At 39.1% G+C, this 20,198-nt stretch overlaps 1 protein-coding gene across 1 annotated transcript in view; it reads right to left on the bottom strand.

Moving 5' to 3' along the window:
- The window catches only part of SORCS3 (sortilin related VPS10 domain containing receptor 3), a 256,024-nt gene that overhangs the window by 80,428 nt on the left and 155,398 nt on the right, over nucleotides 1-20,198 (bottom strand). The window contains exon 5 of the mRNA XM_072339830.1: nucleotides 16,937-17,010. Within this exon, the coding sequence (XP_072195931.1) occupies nucleotides 16,937-17,010 (74 nt within the window). The remainder of the gene's footprint in view (nucleotides 1-16,936; nucleotides 17,011-20,198) is intronic.

Raw genomic sequence — 20,198 nt, 5'->3', positions numbered from 1 at the left:
AACAGTGAACCCACTCTCAGCACACTTCGAACTATAGCAAAAACCAACAAAACAAAAACAAAACCGCACAGGAAAAGTTTTCATCACTGCACTCCCAGTGAGAAATAGCCTGTTCCTTAATTGCGTCCATCAGTTTCTAGGTTGTGCCACAAGGAAGAAAATGCTGTTCATTATCAGTAAGAATGTCAGAAAAGGCCAGAGTCCCTTTGACCACATAATTGTTGAGGTCAAATCTTCTGAAAGATTTGGTGCACAGTTAAAAGTGGCAGTAGGACAGGTAAGACATTCCTTAAAATGTCAGTGAAAAACGTTACGGGATACAGCAAAATACATTACTAATGCGCAGAAAGAGGGCACATTTTTGCAGTCCGCAACCCAATAGCCCTTCCTAGCAGGCTTTCTAGTAAATTCAGCTGTCACCCTAGAGGCTACACTCTACAGTGTTTTTTTCTGGAAGCCAGATGCCAGCCTTTTACACAGAACCACTGGCCATGTCACCAATGCCAAGCTGTCATCATTCCCCCTTGGCACCTCCTGGGTTCCTCCCACTCCTGGCCCAGAAAAAAAGCATCAATATGAGGCCACCAGATTGCTATCCATTTTAAAAGTGACTGGAAGTAGGGGAATCTAAGCATTTCTGAATATAAGCCAAAATACTTATTATCATTGTGTGTTTGTAAACCCAGACTCTGTGGATTCCATGCACTTAAAATTCCTATTATGAAAGCACCAAGGGAGAATAGGAATCTCTTGAAGTATGTCAGTCTAGCTTGAATTTCCTTCCCAATGCCATCTAATTCTTTTTCCTTAATTATTTTTGACAAGCCTAATGGTTCTTTTCAGAGCCACAACAAAGAGACCAGCATACAGCACCTCCCAGTATTTCTCTGCTCACTGAACACTGTACTTCGAGTGGAAAAGCTCACAAACCAATCTCCTGCTATCGAAAAGCAAAACAAGCTCCTGTTATCTGTGGGTAGATAACAAGCCTGTAAAGTAATGCTTCAGTTGTCCTTCCTTATCCCAAACCAAGTAGTTCCCTTCTATTCAGAGCCTCTGACTGCAAAGCAAATCCACATCAATGCCATTTCGTTATGTCTGCTCCCACCCTCAATGAGGATGGTTGTGCTTTGCAGTGCATCCACCTCCAGAACACAGGTGTTTTCAGTAAACATCCTCAAGTCCTTTCTGTCTGGAGAAGCTATACGTGAAGAATGCAAAAGAAGTCAGGTAATGGAAAAAGCAAGATGTGAACATAGGTCCTAGAGCACACTTGCATAGATTGTAAAGCTATTCCTCATCCCATATGATAACTCTGCTGGTCTTGAGATCACACTGCAACAACCACTCAGGCGTAGCAATACAAGAAGGAAACCAGACACCTTTACAGTTGTATATTTTCTCATGCCTTCTGTCTTTCAAGGACATTTGGAGAATGCACTGTGCAAAACAACTTAGCAACTTAAACATGACAACGAGGATGTCAGAATTCTGTGACTTACAGTTTCCTTGCGTGTTCTGTACAATCAAGTGGAGCTCACAAAGCAGACTTCTTGGGAAGGAGCTTCATTGCTCTCTGACTTACAAACACCTCTATTTTAGAGGGTTACAAAGAAAAGAGTATTTAACAACCCCCAGAATCCCTAGCCATAGCTTGAAAACATTTTTCCTGCTACATGGTCATACCTCAGGCTCTAGGAACAGCTCAGCTCTGTTTGGGATGTGCACAAGCTTCAAATGGCACAAACCAAATCAAGTTCCACAAAATATACCATGTATGCTGCTGCCCTGGATGGCCCTGTGCTGAATAAAATAAATAAATAAATAAATGGCAGTTGCACTGTGACAAACAATACTAAATCAACACCCTCCACCATCTCTATTCATTTATCACCACTCGGATGAAAAAGCGCTGAGAAAAGAGGATGCAGCCAGAAGTGACAGGAAAGGTCATTTTTTCCTGCTGACATGTTCCCTGACTGCTGCAAAGGCAGTTTTTGAAATGGGGAGCCTGCAGCTAATGTTGCAGCTGACACAGGATCATTGGCCAATTAAGAATTCAAACTACCTCTGAATCCCATTAGGAAGGATGCAGTGGTTACACAGTCCCTGTCTTCTGCTGCTTTTCTTTTCTTGCTTTCACAGTAATTCTTCATTTTCACAAGATCTTCACTCCATTTCAGGAGAACAGTCTGTGATCTTGAAAGGTGAAGGACAGACAAGACCCTCACAATATCTTTATCTTTAGGGGAAAGCATTGTGCATGGATGCATATTTATTATGCTGTTCTGGTAATATTTCATGTCTGACCTGGAGGGAGAGCAAGCAAGAAGGGCAAGGAAAACACAGTACTTTGCATTGTAAGTAGATATTCCTATAAGACACTGCATAGTTCAAAAATTAAATATGCAAAGAAAAGGAAAAAGAAATACACAGACTCTCAGCCTGGGCTCCATGCCCTACTGAACATCACAACTCAATGATAATACCAACTCCATTGCCTCTCCTCGGAACAAGCCACATTTTTCTACCCATTATCCAGACATCAGGCTTTAATGATAAAGAACAGCACTGAGATTTAACTACTCTCATATCTTAGACCAAAAATGCTGAGCAATTCAGACTGCCTGCCATAGATCCCAGTTTCCTAAACCATAAGCAGAGGATAAGAGATACTTTCCTCCTCCATCTTCTGGACCCATTCATATGGGGGGTGGAAAGGAGTTATCACTAGAACTCGGGAACATTAATAGTCAAGGATTTATAATAAGGTCAAAAAGCAGATCATGGTGTTCAGATTTTCAAACTTGGTCTGGAAACTGCTAGACTGAGCATGTGGCACAGGAACATGCATTGTTCTGAACCAGCCAAGACAACATTCAGCAACTCTGGCTTTGAAAACAACAACAAAACTTTTAAAATGAACTGAAACTTCCCCAAGATGACAACTCGGTGACACTCTTTTGGAATCCAGGATGTCAAATGAAATGCACCTGTGACCGCTCATATCCAGAGATGGAGGAAACAGATGGAGACTGCTTAGCAGGATATTGTGCATCAGGACTGGAAATAGGAAGGAACAAAGTACATTTATTGTGTAATAATATGTAAAGTGGGAAAAACACATCCTTTTGCTTTAGGCAACTGCAGTCAAATAAGTGGATGCTGCAATTTTAATTGTATCTTGCTCCAAAAGCGAGTAAACCCTTGTGGATGGTGCCAGGCAAGCAGCACTTGTGATCAACTCACCCAAGCAACAAAGAGGGCAGGAGGGAGCAGAAACTGACACAGACCATTCCTGGTCAGCTGATGCAGATCTTCTAACATATAGTGCCATTGGTGAATTATAAATGCTGTTTCAACATGGCTCAATTGATTACCTTCTCCTCTGTGTTGCCAAGGTATCAATAAGTGACATCAGATTTTCCTCAGCACCAATAACTGGGGTTGTCTTCAGATGATCAAGGAGATTCTGTCTGTTTCCCTGCTACTTACTGGAGTCAAGCCTAGAACTAGATCCAACAAGTATTGACTGTGCACAAGTAATAGCCAATGCACACAAAAGCTACATACACTCAGGCTAACGACATGAAATAAACAAATATAGTTGGGGAAACTATACATACAGTTGAAGAAAGAATGCATTCATTAAACACACAAACACAGCATTAATCTCTGTGGCTGAACAGGGGAGACACTGCTGGATGGGGTAGAATGTGAAAAGGCTCTGAAGAATTGTGGATAAAGTACCTCCTTGCATAGCATATTTGAAATAAAGCTTAGAAAAAGAGCTTGGCAGGAAGATACTGTAAGAAAATGTATGATCCAGGTCCTTTGATCTTCCTATGTCTTTTCCAGTGCTAATTTCTGTGATGCTACAGTTCTGGACATTGGTAAAACTAATTGTTGTGAGATTTAGCTCATCTTGAGGAGGTGTTCTGTCTGAAATACCAAAGGAAACAAACTTGCATATTCACAATTTTTGCTTGTGTGTTCATACATATTGTATTGGTTGTTAATATACAGATGGTAGCAAATGTACAGAAGGAATAAGTAAAGGAAAACTCACCAGTGGTGGTGCCTTGGCTGAAGAAGCTGGGGCAGCCCTCACTGGTGAGAGATCTCCAAGAGATACTGCTTCAGTGGGAGTCAGCCCTTAAATGAGGTCTCAGAGGGGATGGAGTCAAGCTCCACCCCTTCCGGGAGCACAGCTACATCACTCTCACCTGTACTCCCACAGCTGACCCCATACTTGCCTCAGCTGATTAATCAGAGGATCAGGCTGTGATTACCAATCTCCCATACATATGCATACACACACCTGACAACCTGCATTCCACACCTGCTTCCTGCTGGACATCTAAACCAGTTTTCTGCCAATTCAAAATCGATTAGAGATCCTAAAACTAAGAAGTTGCTACAAATTTTACGGACATAACAGTGCAGCAATAGGAAAGAGGTCCGTGTTAATCTGTTCACCGAGGAACAGGCTGATATTTAAACTCAGCCCCCTTGCAGATTAGTAGAGAAACCACACAAGACAGCAGGCTTTGTTACACACAAACCTTTTTTCCCCTCCTCTCGTAGCATAAAGAAGGTGACTCTTTATTTCACAGAAATTAACAGAAACCCGAAAGAAATGTCACTGAACCTGAGAATGCCTTTAAAGGATATTAATCAACTGAACAAAGCCACTGCTGGATTACATTTTTCTTTATTCTGTATGCTAATACCAAAACCTAAGGAAGTGCAAATATTCCTCTCTAATTCTCATCTAGCTAATAGGTCTTAGCTTTTTCAAATCCCCTGGCATTTCTTACTTGCCTATACTATGAATCCCAATAAACATAACTGAAGTTTGTGATACAATCATGAAAAAGTGTGTGGGCAGGAGGGTGAAGAACCTTACCAGCAGCCCTGTCAGTGTTTGAAAGCTCCAGCAGCACCGGCAGAACATATGCCGGAGGTGGCATCTTAATTTCCCAGCGGTGCCATAAATAACTTCTCCTGGGGACTGAGGCTCACACGGGGAGCTGATCTGTCAGCTATGTCAAGGCAGCACTCGTAGCGGGTGTGCTCCCAGGTGTAGTCACAGTCCTGCTGCTAACTTACAAACTAAATAAGCTGCTTCCATGCAGCTTGCTGCTTCTCTGCTCTGACCCATCAGCATACACCTGAACCAGGGTAAAAGCAGATATGGTGAAAGTAAAGCAGCAGTTGCTCACTGATTTAAGATGTTGCTGTTGTGAAGATCTCAAAGCTTCAACACACAGTATTCCATCCTGCTCTAAGTGCATCCAATACAGACAGCAAAGTTCTGAGAAAAGTGTTTATAGAAAATAGAGAGGGGATTCACCTGCAATTAGAGGTCTGTAAAATTAACAGTAGACAAGTCTGAAACATTTTCCAACAAAAGGATGTGGTGATTTGATTCTATTTTGCATGCAAATGGATGGGACACCCCCAGTATTTCAGATTTCAAGTCCTTTGAGGAGACAAGAATAAAATCTGATTTTTGAAACTTTTAAAAGGACACATTTTAAGCTTTGTCTTCATTCTCCCCATCCTTTTTGTTTTGGAATAGATAAGGGGAAAAGAACACAGAAGATAGCATAGGGAGGGGAAACTGAAAATACTGAAAGTACCTCATACAAAAGCCATTTCAGCAATCAAAAATCTAAATTTGGGAGGATGTTGTAGTTTGCAGCTTTTGGGGGTAAGAAAAACATATACATACACACATACATATATTTATCAGGGGAATTTCATTTCCTAGCCAGCTATGCTTTGGACAAGTTTGTGAAACTCAAGCAGAGTTTTTGTTTCTGTTCTCAGACTGATCATTGATATTGAGTGACTTTCGGTTCTCCCCCTGCATTTGGTTTAAAATGAGGTTAGTGCCTACTACATTATGAAGTCCAGTTAATTAATGTTTGCTCAGTGCTTGGCTGTCTTCCTTTGAAAGTCATGCAGGTTGGGAATCACTATAGATTATGGCTATGGTCTTTCAGGAAACATGAATCAACCATGTTTACATTCAATTTAGAAAAGCAAAACACATGATCAGCAAAACCATCAGCCAGTCCTACAGACAGGATTTTGCTGAAGTTATTGTTTCCCTCCATGGAAGTGAATGCTTAGAAGACTCCTTGCTCTCAGTTTGTCTCCTATCAAATGTATCCTAAATGCAATCTGCTCAAGCAAGGTTTAACACCAGAATAAGGATTCTCAATTTACTATGTGTTTAATTCCCCTCATTTGTATGAACATTTTCTAACTGCAAATAAAACATGCCTGAAATGCTAAGGCTCAGTGATTCTCCTATTAACAGAGTCCAAGGCAGAACACAGTGCTTCTGAAATGCTTCAGTGTGAGCGCATCATTTAATAAATGAATGCAGCATTAGATGAATAAAAATAAAACTTAAATTGTCCAAAGAGGGGATGCCAGTATGAAACTTGGCACAGGCAGAATGTATAAGTTATGCTGATGAGTGCCATATGCCTATGGGCATTGTACGTTGTATTAATTAAGGAAGGATGAGTCTTCACATTCCCTGTTGCAGAATATTGCAAAGAATCACCATGGGATAACGTCTAACATTGCAGAAATAATTTTGTTGTTCAGTTCATGCATTTTGGAAAAAGGCATTGTGGAAAAACAGATTTGCAGAGCAAACCTTTTCTGACCATTGTTGTGCTGTATTTCAAACACAAACCTGAAGAGAACAAATGTCTTATTTCATTCTTTGACTTTTACAAATCAGCCAGGAAAGGCAGAGAAGAGTGAGAGGGGCAGGAGGAGAAAGACAAAGGAGGAGAATAAAATACTCGTTCAGAACCAGCAAGCATAACTGCATCAATGCATCTCCTTGCCCAAAAAATCATACTCAATTAGCTGCTGAGAGTGAGATACGCATTTGTCCCAACATCAACAACAGGGGAAGACAAAAAAGGAGAAAGCAAAAAGCATTCTGGCAGAAGTCAGATGTGCAAAGACAGGCTCTTTTCTATAGAAACAGCATGCTTATGTGGCTATGATGGGTAAAAGAAAGCATGACAGGAGGTCTGTAGACAATCCAGTATCACGTGACAAGATAGGTTTGCATTTAAAATACGGGCATCCTCAGATATGGCATGGAGAGAAGAATGAAAAGGACAGGGCTATTTGCATGTCTGTCCATCAGTAGTAGAATGACATTGTAGTAGGAGAGATCTGTGAAATCATGGAACTTTTGTGGGTTCCTTTGCTTCAAGTTGGATTGATGTCCAGAATCCTGGCAGGTTGAGTACAAAATGCACTCCCAGCTCTTCTGAACAGTAGATTTCCAAAGTGTCATCATCCCAAAAGCATTCGCCCCTTTTCAAGTAAGCAAGCACACTGCAAAGTGGTACAACAGGAGTACGTGCTGCCTATGTGACAAGACATGAAGACATATGGCCAAACTGTAGGTGGACCAAGAGCTTCTCTTTGTCAAGTTCTTAATCTGTTGTTATCAATGAGCAATAAGAGGAAAGAAAAGTACAAGGCCAAATGAAATTTAATACTCTGCTGTTTTCTAGCTTTAGGGCAAATTCCAAAGTACTAACACATTGCTCAAATCTAATGATTTGGAGAAAGAAAAAGAATTCTGGAGAAAAGACGGCAGATCTAGAAATGGCTTTAGGGAGACGCTATTACATATTGTCCCTAGAATCAATACTATAATTGAACGTGTCTCTTTTCCTCAATTATTTTCAATCAAAACCTGAAAACCAAAAATACTGTGAGTAAAACCCAAGAATCTTGCCATACTTTTTGGCTAAAGACTTGGCAGGGTTTCTGGTTCGCTTTACTTCACTTTTTTTTTCCCCAGTAAAAAGCAAGATGTCACCCTGTGGGAGAAAACACAGATCTACTGCAATCAGCTCTGAAGACTGCTGGTATTATTTATTTCCACAAGTTTTTTCCAGTAGTCACAATTTGGCACCTTTCTCTGAGACTCAGCCACAGAAATTCTGATGTTTCACTAAACATGAAGATGTATCTACAATCTGATTTTATTGCCTTCTGCCCAATGGAGGACAATTACCCATACGATAATTACAGAGCTATGATAACCACTGCTATCTCCTATTCCAATTAGCTTGCTACAAATATGCAAGTAGAACAGCCTCACTCACTGCCTTCTCATCCTTATTCTATATATGATCAGCAAGAGACAAGTTGCTGGATCAACATTATTTAAAAGAACCTGTGGCGTAGCTAATAAGATACTCCTTCCTGCTCTTACATTCTGATGTAGCTTTGTGCTTGTTACGCTGAACAATAGCAAAATTAAACTCATCTCATTCTACAGAGGAGACTCGGGGGAATGCTGAGGAACGAAAGGATGGGAGTTTCAATTTCTTCTCTTGCCGAGAACGAATTCAGCCTCATATAACTGCTGATGAATTGTCGTTTTAAGAGGGTTTGTTAATTTCCAACAGGCAGAAGGCATAAAGAGGGACCTCCTTATCTTTAATGGATGTTATTGAGCAACACAAATGGCTCACATTTAAATGAATGCAGAAGCATCTTGTCTGTTTTGCCATGATAAGACTGTTCTTCCTGCACAGTATGGGTTCAGTTCCTTCTGTTAAATAAAACAACTATTCTTGTTCAAGTTAATGGCAGGCAAACTTCGAGAGGTTGAGAGGCTGAAGTCAGTTCAGATAAATGAACTGGAATTTATCTGGGTCTTTTCTGATTCTTTTTGAGAAAATTACCTGAAGAGCTTTGAGATATGACTGAAATTCAAGTTTTAAGCAAAAATGGCCTATATGAGTGTGAAACACTTACTGACAATAAGTTCTCCATTAGATTGCATCCTTCTCCAACACAAAAATGCTTCCAGATACAGCTGCTGCAAAGAGGCAGGAGTTGTAAGGACTCACACCAAAGCATCTCTGGAAATCTCTGGAAATCCAAGTGGGACACCTGGGATGAGGCCCGGGGAAGTGAGGAAGCTGTGCCCGGGAAAGCTGCTCATCTCTCTGCTGTCAGCAGATGTTTTGCTGCTGCATTAAATGCCTGAAAATTTATGTCAGTAATCATAGCAGGTAAAAAGATCATTCCAAATCTTCTCAGAACAGTAGTGGTTTTAAAAACAAATCCCACAGGTTTCTCTGTCAGTCATCTGAAAGCAGAAGCTCTCCCTCCCACAGTGGAAACCAGCCCATTTACGCAAAAACAAAGAGATTAGCATGGTATGAGCCAAAGGCCAAAACCTAAGCCAAATTGCACATGAAAAACTAGGAGGATATTCCTCGCTAGCCAAAGAGCACAAAATATGATAATACCATCACTCTGGCAGCCTAGCTTTCAATTTGCTTTGCCAAGCCATGATAGTATGGGAGATCCCCATACGCCTGAGGGAAATGCATTATTCAATATATTAATTAGAGGGAGCTGGCTTTCATCATTGCTTCCTACAAAGTATCAAACAGAATTACTCTGGGACCGTTACTGACAGGCTGAAATTAACTTGTGTTTGAGTTCACATGCATCAGGGAGAGGCAGAATAAAGTCAGCCCATACAAGCCACTCTAATCTACATCACAACTTTTAGGCTTCCAATGCTGATCATGAAGTTCTTATCACATCTTATTTGATGTCCTGTTGCATGAGAAGGAAATAGATCCTTCCACCACAAGCTGTCTGGAATGACATGGTACTGGGATCCAGCCCAGAGATCAGCCTTAACTGGGAGAGGCACTGAACCAACTCCTCCTCAGACTTTTCTTGCAGGGTGGTTTCTCAGGTCTGCTCCAATCTTGGACAGTTAGTCCTGAGACAGTCAGGGTTACAAATAGATCCAAGATTTACAATTGGGAAATAAGAGAAGATGCTGGCCCTGGGGACATGGAGAAACTTGATGGATAAGAGACCAAATCACGAGGCTTTTAGACAGCAGAAAGCTTGAACTCCAGAACAAAGTGTGACACTTTATAATAGGCAGCAAATATAAAACCAATGAACACAAATATTTCAGCCTTTCCTTTTAGAGTCTTAAAAAATAAAATAAAATAGGACACTGCAAGATGCTTTATATTAATGCAAAAATAAATAAAGAAATAAATAAAATCAAGAATTATACTAAAACTACAAGTCACAAACTTTAAAAGCCAAATAGCGTTCATGTAAGGGCATCCACAGTTGCATTAGTGGAAGAAGGTAGTCCCTCCTTTTCCAGTTTGTGTCATCTCTCTAAAGAAAATGGAAGTTAAGAATAAAAAGCTTTTTCAAATGCAACTTATTTTAAAAAATGTCTCTCCTAGAGATTATTGCATCACCTTTGAAAGAGCTCACTCTGGCTGCATTCCGTCAGAGCCAGAATTCCAGAGGTGCTGCATAGACTTCTAAGCCTGCTGTCACCTGATCTCTTATTTTGCTTCATTTGTTATGTAATTCATGGGATTTAAAAGTATTTCAAATTATTTCCCCTCATGATTACACACATTCCTTACAGCCAGTATGCTTTTCTCTAGAACAGCTTTGAACCCAGGGAGCCTGGCAGCATAGCAACCACAAGATTTCATCCAAAAGTCAAATGTTTATTTTCCAAGGAAAGCAAGCAGCAAGGAGAGGAGCACCACCAAATAAATAAATAAATAAATAAATAATTTTAAAAAAGTAAATTAATAAAAATGAATAACAAAAAAAGGCAATGAATATCCTTTGCAAGTTCCTCCAAAGTATCAGACATTGTTTAGAGCTACAATTCACAATATAAGAGTCTAATTGTACCAAATGGTTTTTGTTAGCTTAAGTCATTAGAACCAGTGGGGTTCATGGGATCTCTGTAGAACAGTCCTGAGGGATTTTCCAAAAAAAGAATCCAAAGGATTTTCATTTTCTTAGGGCCATTTCGGAATTAAGACTCTCTTAACTCTCCATGAAATCTATCACAGGGTCCCTGGAAGAACACTTAGCAATCTATAGTGAAAGAAAGGGGATACTACTAAGTTTCGGGGAAAATACATTTATAGAGAAAAGCAACTTACAAAAATTTCAAAGGTTTCCGAAACCTTGCTAGTCACTCCTTTAAGGTAACAATCACAGTGATGAAGAAGTACTTTCTGAGTGTGCCGACCATTTAGTTTGGATATCAGGAACCAATATCTGCTTTGCATCACAAAAATAACCCAGATGTGAACGGGAGTAAGGACTCCCATATCCAGACACTTTGTTTCAGACTTCACCCTCCCTCTGCTTTATTTTTAGAAGCTCATTTATCTACTGAAATAAGATTTTATTTCAAATTTAAAAAATCACTTAAAAAAAGAAAAACAAACACTCAAAAAGTCAACAACTCAAAGAGGATTCTTTTTGTTGGTGTTTGTTTTTGCAAATATTTTACACAGATTCCTAAAATACTGGTATTTGAAACTTAAAACAAGCAAACAAAAAGCCACAACATGTTTCAGCCAATAAAATGCATCCAACTCCAAGTTTCTTTTCTATCTCTGCCACTGACATACTGTGTAATCACAAGCCAATCAGCTACAATGTAATATTTGGAAACATTGAATATCTATATTGCCAACTGCACTAACTGTAGCACACAGAATGAAAAGAAAATCACTGTTCTCAGAGTTTCCCCATTTGTTCATCTCTTGAATGAAGGTGAAAATAAAATTGCTCTTATTATCACCACAATGTTGTGATCTTTAATTAAGTAACGTGTCCTTGCAAGAAATTCTTCAATATATGCCAAGACCTTTTAAGAAGGTCTCTCTCCTCAACCCTAATTATAGAGCTTGAGACAAGAAATTTAAAATTATCCTACCTAGTGAAGTTAGCTGTCACAATGGCTTCAATAGTACATTCTGAATTTATATTAGCATCACCCTCTGGGAAGAAAACCTTTCCCAGGTGTTCCCACCTACAGGACATGGTAAATGAGTCCCTTAACACAGGCAAATGAGTCATCAACCCACAGCAGCTTACAGAAGTGATAGGTCCCTGTTCAGTCCTCAAAGCATGATGTATGTGTAAAAGCACTCTGTGTATGCCTCCATGAGGTTACAGGTAGTGTTAGCTGTGGCTGTTAAACTGGATTTATTTTATTCACAGCTCCAAGTCCAGTATAGTTTTAACTCCAAAAAACCACTAATGCAGGATCACTTCATCGTCAATTTGATGTCTACAAAACTGTAATTTCTTACCACTAAATTTGGCTGTAAAAACTTCTGAGATGTTTCCCAAGCACTACGCAATGACGCCATCTGATAGTTAATGATTAGTGGGATTTACAGGAGAGACAGGCACATGTTTGACTAACCATTTAATTGCTGGCAAACAAGTGAAGTAAAGCTAACCTTAGCTGTATCCAGAGACCTGGAACTGCCCCTGAAACTTTCCAGTTAGACCCAAATTGGCACTGAGATTAGGAAATATTTGTGCTTCAACAGAGTTGAGGAATAAAAACAAACCTCTGCCCATCTGCAGATCTGTAACCTTTTGAAACATGGATACAACTTCCTTATCTCCTGCTACTTTGCTCTCAGATATCCACATCAGCCTCTGTCACAGTCTTCACAAAATTCAAGCTGCAAACACATAAAAATACACCATCTAACTTTATCACTGTTTCTATCCAAAGCATAATGAAAAGGACTGAAAACCTTGCCTTCAAGCTTGTTGGCTTGTACCTTGACCAACTATGACAGAAAACTTACAACTCCAAAACACGATCCAAGGTGAAGTACAATCTCTTTCCTTCTCCTAGTTTCTAATCCCTCTGTTCAAAACAACTGGGGCTGGCACTCACAGGTACAAAACATCCAGAGACTTCATTTATTAGAACAGAGAATGGCAGGACAGGATGACATCCACACAGGGTAGTGGCCACTGCATCTGCTCAGCAAATATAGGCAGGGACTCAAAAGACAGATGCGACAGCATATGATATTGACAGCCATTTAGCTGATCAGCCAGAAAACACAGCTCACCTTGTTGAACTCTGCATTTTAGAGAATAACATAATAAGACAATAAAATGACTTTATAAGACACTGAATATCTTTTAAATCTCTAGTGTTGTTGAGTATTTATGATTAATTCATGGATATGCAATGATGCAACACTTGATATGACAGTACTTGAGTACTTCAACCATTACAACCATCAAGGAAAAGACACGCTCTCTGATCTTGATCTTACCTAAGGGATAAGAAGGCAAAGGTATCTTGAGTCACCCAACAGGACATGGAAAAGCCATGGTCCAGCTAAGTAGTCAACAAGGCTTGGCAAACGCCCCATTAATCAAGTTATCTTGCCATCAGGTTAGTCCTACTGTCCCACCCAAATGGATAGACAGAGGTGGCAAAGCAACTTGAGAACTCAAAGGACTTGATTATCCTTATCTGAACAGATACAGAATTAGTCAATTCAGAACCGATACATTTTACAGTCAGGGAAACTTCCCCAGAGTTCCTACAGTACAAAATATGGACTCCACATTTTATGATGTTCCACACTTCAGCACAAGTGTCTACATTACAGTGAGAGGAAAAAAAAGCAGGGCCCAGAGGCAACTGAAGAAATAAGTATTGAAAAAAGAACACTGAGTATGCCTTTAACTGGAATCAGCATGAGTGCAAAGTTCTTTATCTTGAGTCATTTCATTGTGTGATGAAAGATTTGGGAATATATGTATCACATTAACGTAAGCTCCTATTTCCAGCCTTACAGAATCCTAAATTATTAAAATATCCAAGGCCAAGGCACACAGGAACCAAATTTGGATTGTTGTGATCATATCAAGTAACACATTCTGTTCAAGCTGTGCCATTGCCATCAGTGGGTGTAGCTAACAAATGAATCATTACTACAGAAGTAGAGAACTCAAATCTTAGTTTTTATAGCTACAAGTGGCCCAGATAAGAATTTCAGCATATGGACAAACTCAGAGCTGGGTGCAGGAAGTGGTGGGAAATGTCCCACAAGCTGCAGTACATGTGATATCCATATGGAATGAGAACACAGTGATCAGCACAGAAGTCTGAGACTAAGGAAAAGAAAGTCATAAGTAAGAGCCAGAATAAAAAGCCACAGGCCACAATGCTTTTGACCAGCATGGAGCCATTGCAAGTGCAGCCTTACAGAGCTACAGCAAAACACACAGGATGACTTGTGTGTCCATGGCTACCAAAGAGCTCTTGCTCACTAGACTGAGTGAAAATTCACATTCCATCTTCAACAGTTCTGATACAACTGTAATTTCCTCCTGGCCTTAAAGTCTCTCTATTTGAGTTCTCTCAGGGAAGGTATAATTATTTGGAGAGGTCTTAGAGAGAAAAATAAGACCTCTCCCCATCAGGTTGACTGATCCTATGAACCAGGTAAGGATTACAGTCTTCACAAAATTATTCTTACAGTCTGACAGATGAAAAACACATTTTGAGAGAAAAAAACAGTAGACAGAATATGCCTTAGACAAGACCAACTGTATTTACATCTGATGATTTACTCGTTTGATGGAGGAGGTTCATATGAGGCCCTGATGATAAGTAAACACATAGCACCACAAGTAAGCAAATAACCACTGATTTTGCTAACTTCCCATCATTAGTTCAACTTTCCTGTAAAATTTAATAAAAGGGTTTGATAATGAGTAGTTTACAGGCTGATGAAGGCCACTGAGTAGTGGCTCTGAAACTTATAACCACGTCTCCTTTCTCTTTCTTGCACAATCTAATAAAAGAGCAAAAGTGCTCTTGCATTTCTTTTTTGGCACACTTATATGCCAGAGCTTGTAAGTCATTACAGTTTGCAGTTTCAAAAAGAAAGGACAAAAGAAAAAAAAAAAAAAAAAAAAAAAAAAATCAGACAGCTAAGGGGAGTTATTATGTTCCAAAGTTTCAACATTTCTGACCCCTGTACTACGAATTGGTTCAAATCTGTCTCACTCTGGGAAAAACCTAATTCACTCTCTTGGAAAGTGTATTATCAATGGGATTCTACTGTTTCTGAGTGGAATAAAGATTTCTAGATCTATGCTATATCAGCTTTAACAACAGAAGACTTTTATGTTTTCTAAGAGAAGGAGATAATTGAAACAGAGGCTTTTTTTCAATGCAGTGATAAAAACGAGCATTTAAACTACACAGTGATGAGACTGCATGAAAACCAAAGTGAACTGTAGAAAAATCTACATCTTTAGGATACAAGAGGACAGAGGTAATCCATTAACCATTATTATTAAGGACAAACAGCAACAACAACAAAACACACACACACACACACACACACAAAGAAAACCACAACATCACAGCATCACCTTTAGAAAGAGATTGTTTTATTCACAGGTCAGGTCAGCCCTTGTGTGTTGTCTTCCATGAAAGTCACTCCTCTAAGATCAGTTGTGTTATTTGAAGGGTAGGGTACATCTATTCCATAGGACCAACTTATTCTATTCCACAGAAGCATATACCTGAGAGGTTCTACGCTCAGCTGTGTTAAGTGCCCCTAGGCATGAATGATGAAATCAAAAGATTTTTGATAGGTCACCTGTTACCAGAATCAAGAGAATATAACCACCTTTCCTTCGCTACCAAAATGCCAATGGTGACATGGTCAGAAAAGAGTGTAAGTCTCTGATTTATTTTGCAGGTCTGTGAGACTTAACGATCCTTACGAATTCCTTTCCCGCATGGTCAAACATCTCCTTTCATGGTCCAAAATCCAAAGGCACACTGAGGCAAATCAGATATGGTACGAAAAAGCCATCTTTCAAATGTGGGAAACTAAAACTGTTTAAAGGGACTAGCAGAAGGACCTAAACAATTTGAAAAACCTGAGAGACATTATTCTCCATTGCAAGGTGCAGAAATACTGCAGATTCCATCTGCAGACATTTTGGCATGGATTCCAGGCATTCTTAACGTTGATCAAGAAAGCAGATTTGACTCGAAAATATTTACATCGTTCTTTGCAATAAGGAGTTAATACCTAAATCGTACGAGTCCTTTTTAATTATTGACTCTTCAAAATAAAGGCCTCTGGTTCCTTAATAATCACATCTTTTCAGCCTTACGTACAAGGCACTTATTTAACCATTCATAGATTCCGTAAATCAGCACTTTTACACACTCACATACACTGCATTACCTATCATGTACAATATTAAGAATGATATAAGCCCCAAATCCTAGATTCAACTACAGAAGAATACCACTGGTTTCTTTTCTCTCTCCAAAGTCAATTATTGAGCCTTCAACTGGTAGAGAAGTTTGGAAAAGCAGGATGTGAAATAGAGAAGCCTGGAGATAGGAACTAAGTATATTTCATCTTCTGCTTTTAAGACACTCTTCCAATTTTGGATACGAACAGTTGGGAAGAGGAAAGAAAGATAGTCACAAAGCAAATTTTTAGCAAACACTTTGCACATCCTGGGCTCTCACTAGTCAGTAGAAAGAAACTGGCTCCTCAGAGTGTGATTCAAAGCAGAGTCTGAGTCATTCTTTCTCACAAAGGCTTGCATAAGGAGACTGGTCAGAGTGTCTGGCTCTGCAAAGATTGTGTTGCAGGTAAAAGGAGCTTTAAGAAGAGTGGAAAATGAGATGGTCTAGCGATCACGGATTTGCCACTGAAGTACTGGGGCAGGTTTTGTTAGTGTAAGCAGCTATACAAAATAAGAAATAGGAGTTCTGCAATTACCAAAAGACTTGTGTTAACCACCAGAAGACACCAGCTGATCCTGGGCAAGAAAGAGGTAAAAACATGGAGACATTCACCTATAGCTGTACAAGATACCAAGATACATACTATGGAATGAGCATATAATGTTAGTCACAGCCAAAATCAAGAACATATTTAGTGTTCTGGTAAAAAAAACCAATCCCTTCAAATTAAATATGCTTCACCTCTCTATGATATACTGAAAGCAAGCAAATTCAGAAGGCAAAACTCACCAGTAAAACCTGCTTGGAGTGACTCTCTCATGCATGAGCTGCCATTTTCTTCCGAAGTCGGTAGAGCTGTACAGCTGAAAGACAGAGAGAAAGAGAGAAGTATAAAATTTGAGCAAGAAGAGGAAGAGCTGCTGCTTCATAAAGGATTAAAATCTGTTCAGATTAAAGAATAGGAAAGGATTCTCCTGCATAGTTATCTATCAACCTTACTGACAGGGATGGCTAATAAGACAATCTCCTCCTCTCATATTTAACCTAAACTGCACTACTGAGACTAAAAACAGGTTGGCTCTTCCAAAACATTTTCAAACATTTTTGTGTCAACATGTTCGCTTTGGCTGCCATTTGAGAAAGCTGGCAGCCCCCCAGCTTTTTCATCCCAACAGGAAGCAGGTGATGGATGACATGTAAATTCCTATCATTGGCTAGAATGAAAGATAAATGAGATTAGTTAACATTCTTATGATGTGGTAGATAGTGACTCTATACTCAGCACCATGCTGTGATTTGTTTTTATGGTGAGGATTACATCCCTCTCCAGAGTAAGAAAGAATAATTTACAGCTTCCATGTACAGAACAGGCGAAGTCTACATTTTGAGACAGGTTAGGAATCAATCTGCTCAAGTAGTTAAACATTCAGAACAGTGAAGTAGAAACTTCCTGAAAGCCAGATTTTCCATCTAATAATTGTTCTGTGTCTTTCTAGCTAGCAAAAGGTGCAGCAACCAAATTCTAATGTAATTCCACACTGTCTCAGACATAGGTTCACTTCACATGTACTCTGCTTAACATTACAAACACCATCCTCCACAATTTATCACCTACAATTGATTCACTCGTAATCAATTCATATGTAACCTGCAACTTTGATTTTTTTTTTTTTCTTTTTAGAAATAAATTGCACTTCCAGAAATAGCTGCTCTGCTTTACAATCACAGAGAAATAACAGTATTTTGAAGGGAGCTTCAAATAAATTCCATTTGAAATAAATTCTCATTTAATAGAATAAGGGTTGATTGCAGGCTAAGCAGGTAGATAACAGAGACAAGAAACTTATAAGTTTGTAACATTTAAACGTTAGGTTCTTAATAGCAAAATGATAACATCTGAGTTAAGGTTATGCATTTGATTTGCAGTAACTGAATTTACAAATAGGAGGCAGGACCATGCTCAGATTAGAAGGGCTCACGACCTCACAATTTGAACTACGGTTATACTATGATGGATGACTTAGTGTATATGGGGGAGATAAACTACACGTGCTTGCACTGAACATTGAAATCTCCTGAATGATCAGTATCTTTGACCACGAGGATCCAGCAGACGCATCAGAGTAGGTCCCTAAAACAATTTACCAAAGGAGATTGGGAAGGACTGTTAAAGGAGAGTCTGCACCTTGAGGCAGCTAACTAATTTTTACTGTGTTTTCACATGACCACATAGTCAAGCCTTTGCACTGCACAACTAGCAAAAGAAAACTCAAAAAGAGACCCCATCAAACATCTAATACAGCTAGTTCTGCAAAGACAAAATAATCAGATATTTGCTTTTTTGCAAATGGAGAAAATTTCTGGCACTGACAGCTCAAGCTGCCAGTGAATAAAGCATGTCAGGGAGAAGGGTAGAAGCAGGTGTCCCAATCTTCATGTCAGAATGAGTTCCACTTCTGTAGACTTTGGCCAATGTTGTTGGGCTTGCAGTAAGGATTATTAGGAAAGATTTTCTGATCTCTGTTCTACAGGAGATCAGACTTCCTATCTGGCTTTATTTCTTTGGCAATGTCACCAGATAAGATACAGCACTATATAACTACTGTTATCTGGACCTCCACTCCTTTTCTGATCAGTCATCACAGTGATTGTTTAAAAAATTAAAATAATAATAATAATAATAAAATTGAGTGGAAAAACCTCTTCTCCCAAAATAATAATCCTTAGACATAAAATAAAAAACTGCTTATCTTTTTTTGTTTTCTTTCTTTTTTTTTTCTTTTTTTTTTCTTCTTTTCTTTTTTTTTTATTAAAGGAACCATGAAAAGAAAATTCCTTATCTGAACCCAGTAACAGACTTATGAATTCAACTTCATTATTAAGATAAGTACCTTCTAAGGGAACACCCTGATTAACATTGTCCTTATAGAGAATTACTGAAAATCCACAGTCCAGAAGTAAGATTGGACAGTGCTACAACTCTTTAGTCTGGTACTGGCCAGTAATATTCCTTGCATCATTTAACATGGTTTCACACATACAAGGACTTGTACACACAGACTTAGTCACATCAATCATATGAAACAACTTTTTCTCCCTATCTTGACTGCATGTACAATTTGCAAACTGATCCATAATGTTTTACAAATCATAGCCTCAGTAACTCCTGCTCATAAGTAAGTGGGACCAGCAACCTTATTGTATTCCGCAACAGATTAACCATTCTCACCAGGAGCACAAAGGATTAGCAAACTATATCCATTTCCTCAGATTCTCTTTTATCTTTTGCCCCTAGCATTTCTTTTTCTTTCACAGCTCCTTAACAGCAGTAGTTACAGACAGCTTAGTGGCAGGAGGCACAAACTCTTTCTAGCTACTCTTCTCTCCCACTGTGCCTCATTCAGGAAACATCGTTCTCTTTATCAAGCTAAAAACCAGAGACCAACTACTGAGTATTTTTTTCTCTTCTTTCTATTAAATCTCAGACAGACTGATGGTAGAGAGATTAAATTGAACCTGCAGCCTTTAGGTAATTTCAGACAGAGAGATAAGGAGGATACTTATTCATTGAACTTTCTAGTACCTGGAATGGCCCTTCTGTCCACCCACCACATCCACTCTGCCGCTAGATACCCCCTACCTGCTTCACGGATCCCCTTTCTTATATTCTGTCTGTTTGCCTTGGAAAAAGTCTTTGACCAGATACCCTTAAAGAAGCAGACGCTCTCCTTCTATGAATTCTTATACTATTAATTTGAATAACTTGGATTTATCTATTTATTTTAGGCTTCCACTTTGAATTCCAACCAGATGACTGAGTCTCAAAGCTATTTGTTGTATGACAACAAACTCCTGAAGGGTATGCCCAGACCAGTTCACTTGCGTAGTATTATATACATATGCAAAAGTTAATATTGAATAAATACTCACTGAGTATTTAATACAATACTGAATAAAACTCACAATAAACACCTTTCTGGTTTGCATCAAAATTTATTGTATATATACTTACCATTCTTCTCCTTTCATGGGAGAAAAGATACATTTTAGA

Source organism: Excalfactoria chinensis, chromosome 6 (assembly GCF_039878825.1).
Source record: "Excalfactoria chinensis isolate bCotChi1 chromosome 6, bCotChi1.hap2, whole genome shotgun sequence".
In the NCBI taxonomy this organism is placed as follows: domain Eukaryota; kingdom Metazoa; phylum Chordata; class Aves; order Galliformes; family Phasianidae; genus Excalfactoria; species Excalfactoria chinensis.
This window is presented reverse-complemented; position numbering and strand designations above follow the sequence as displayed.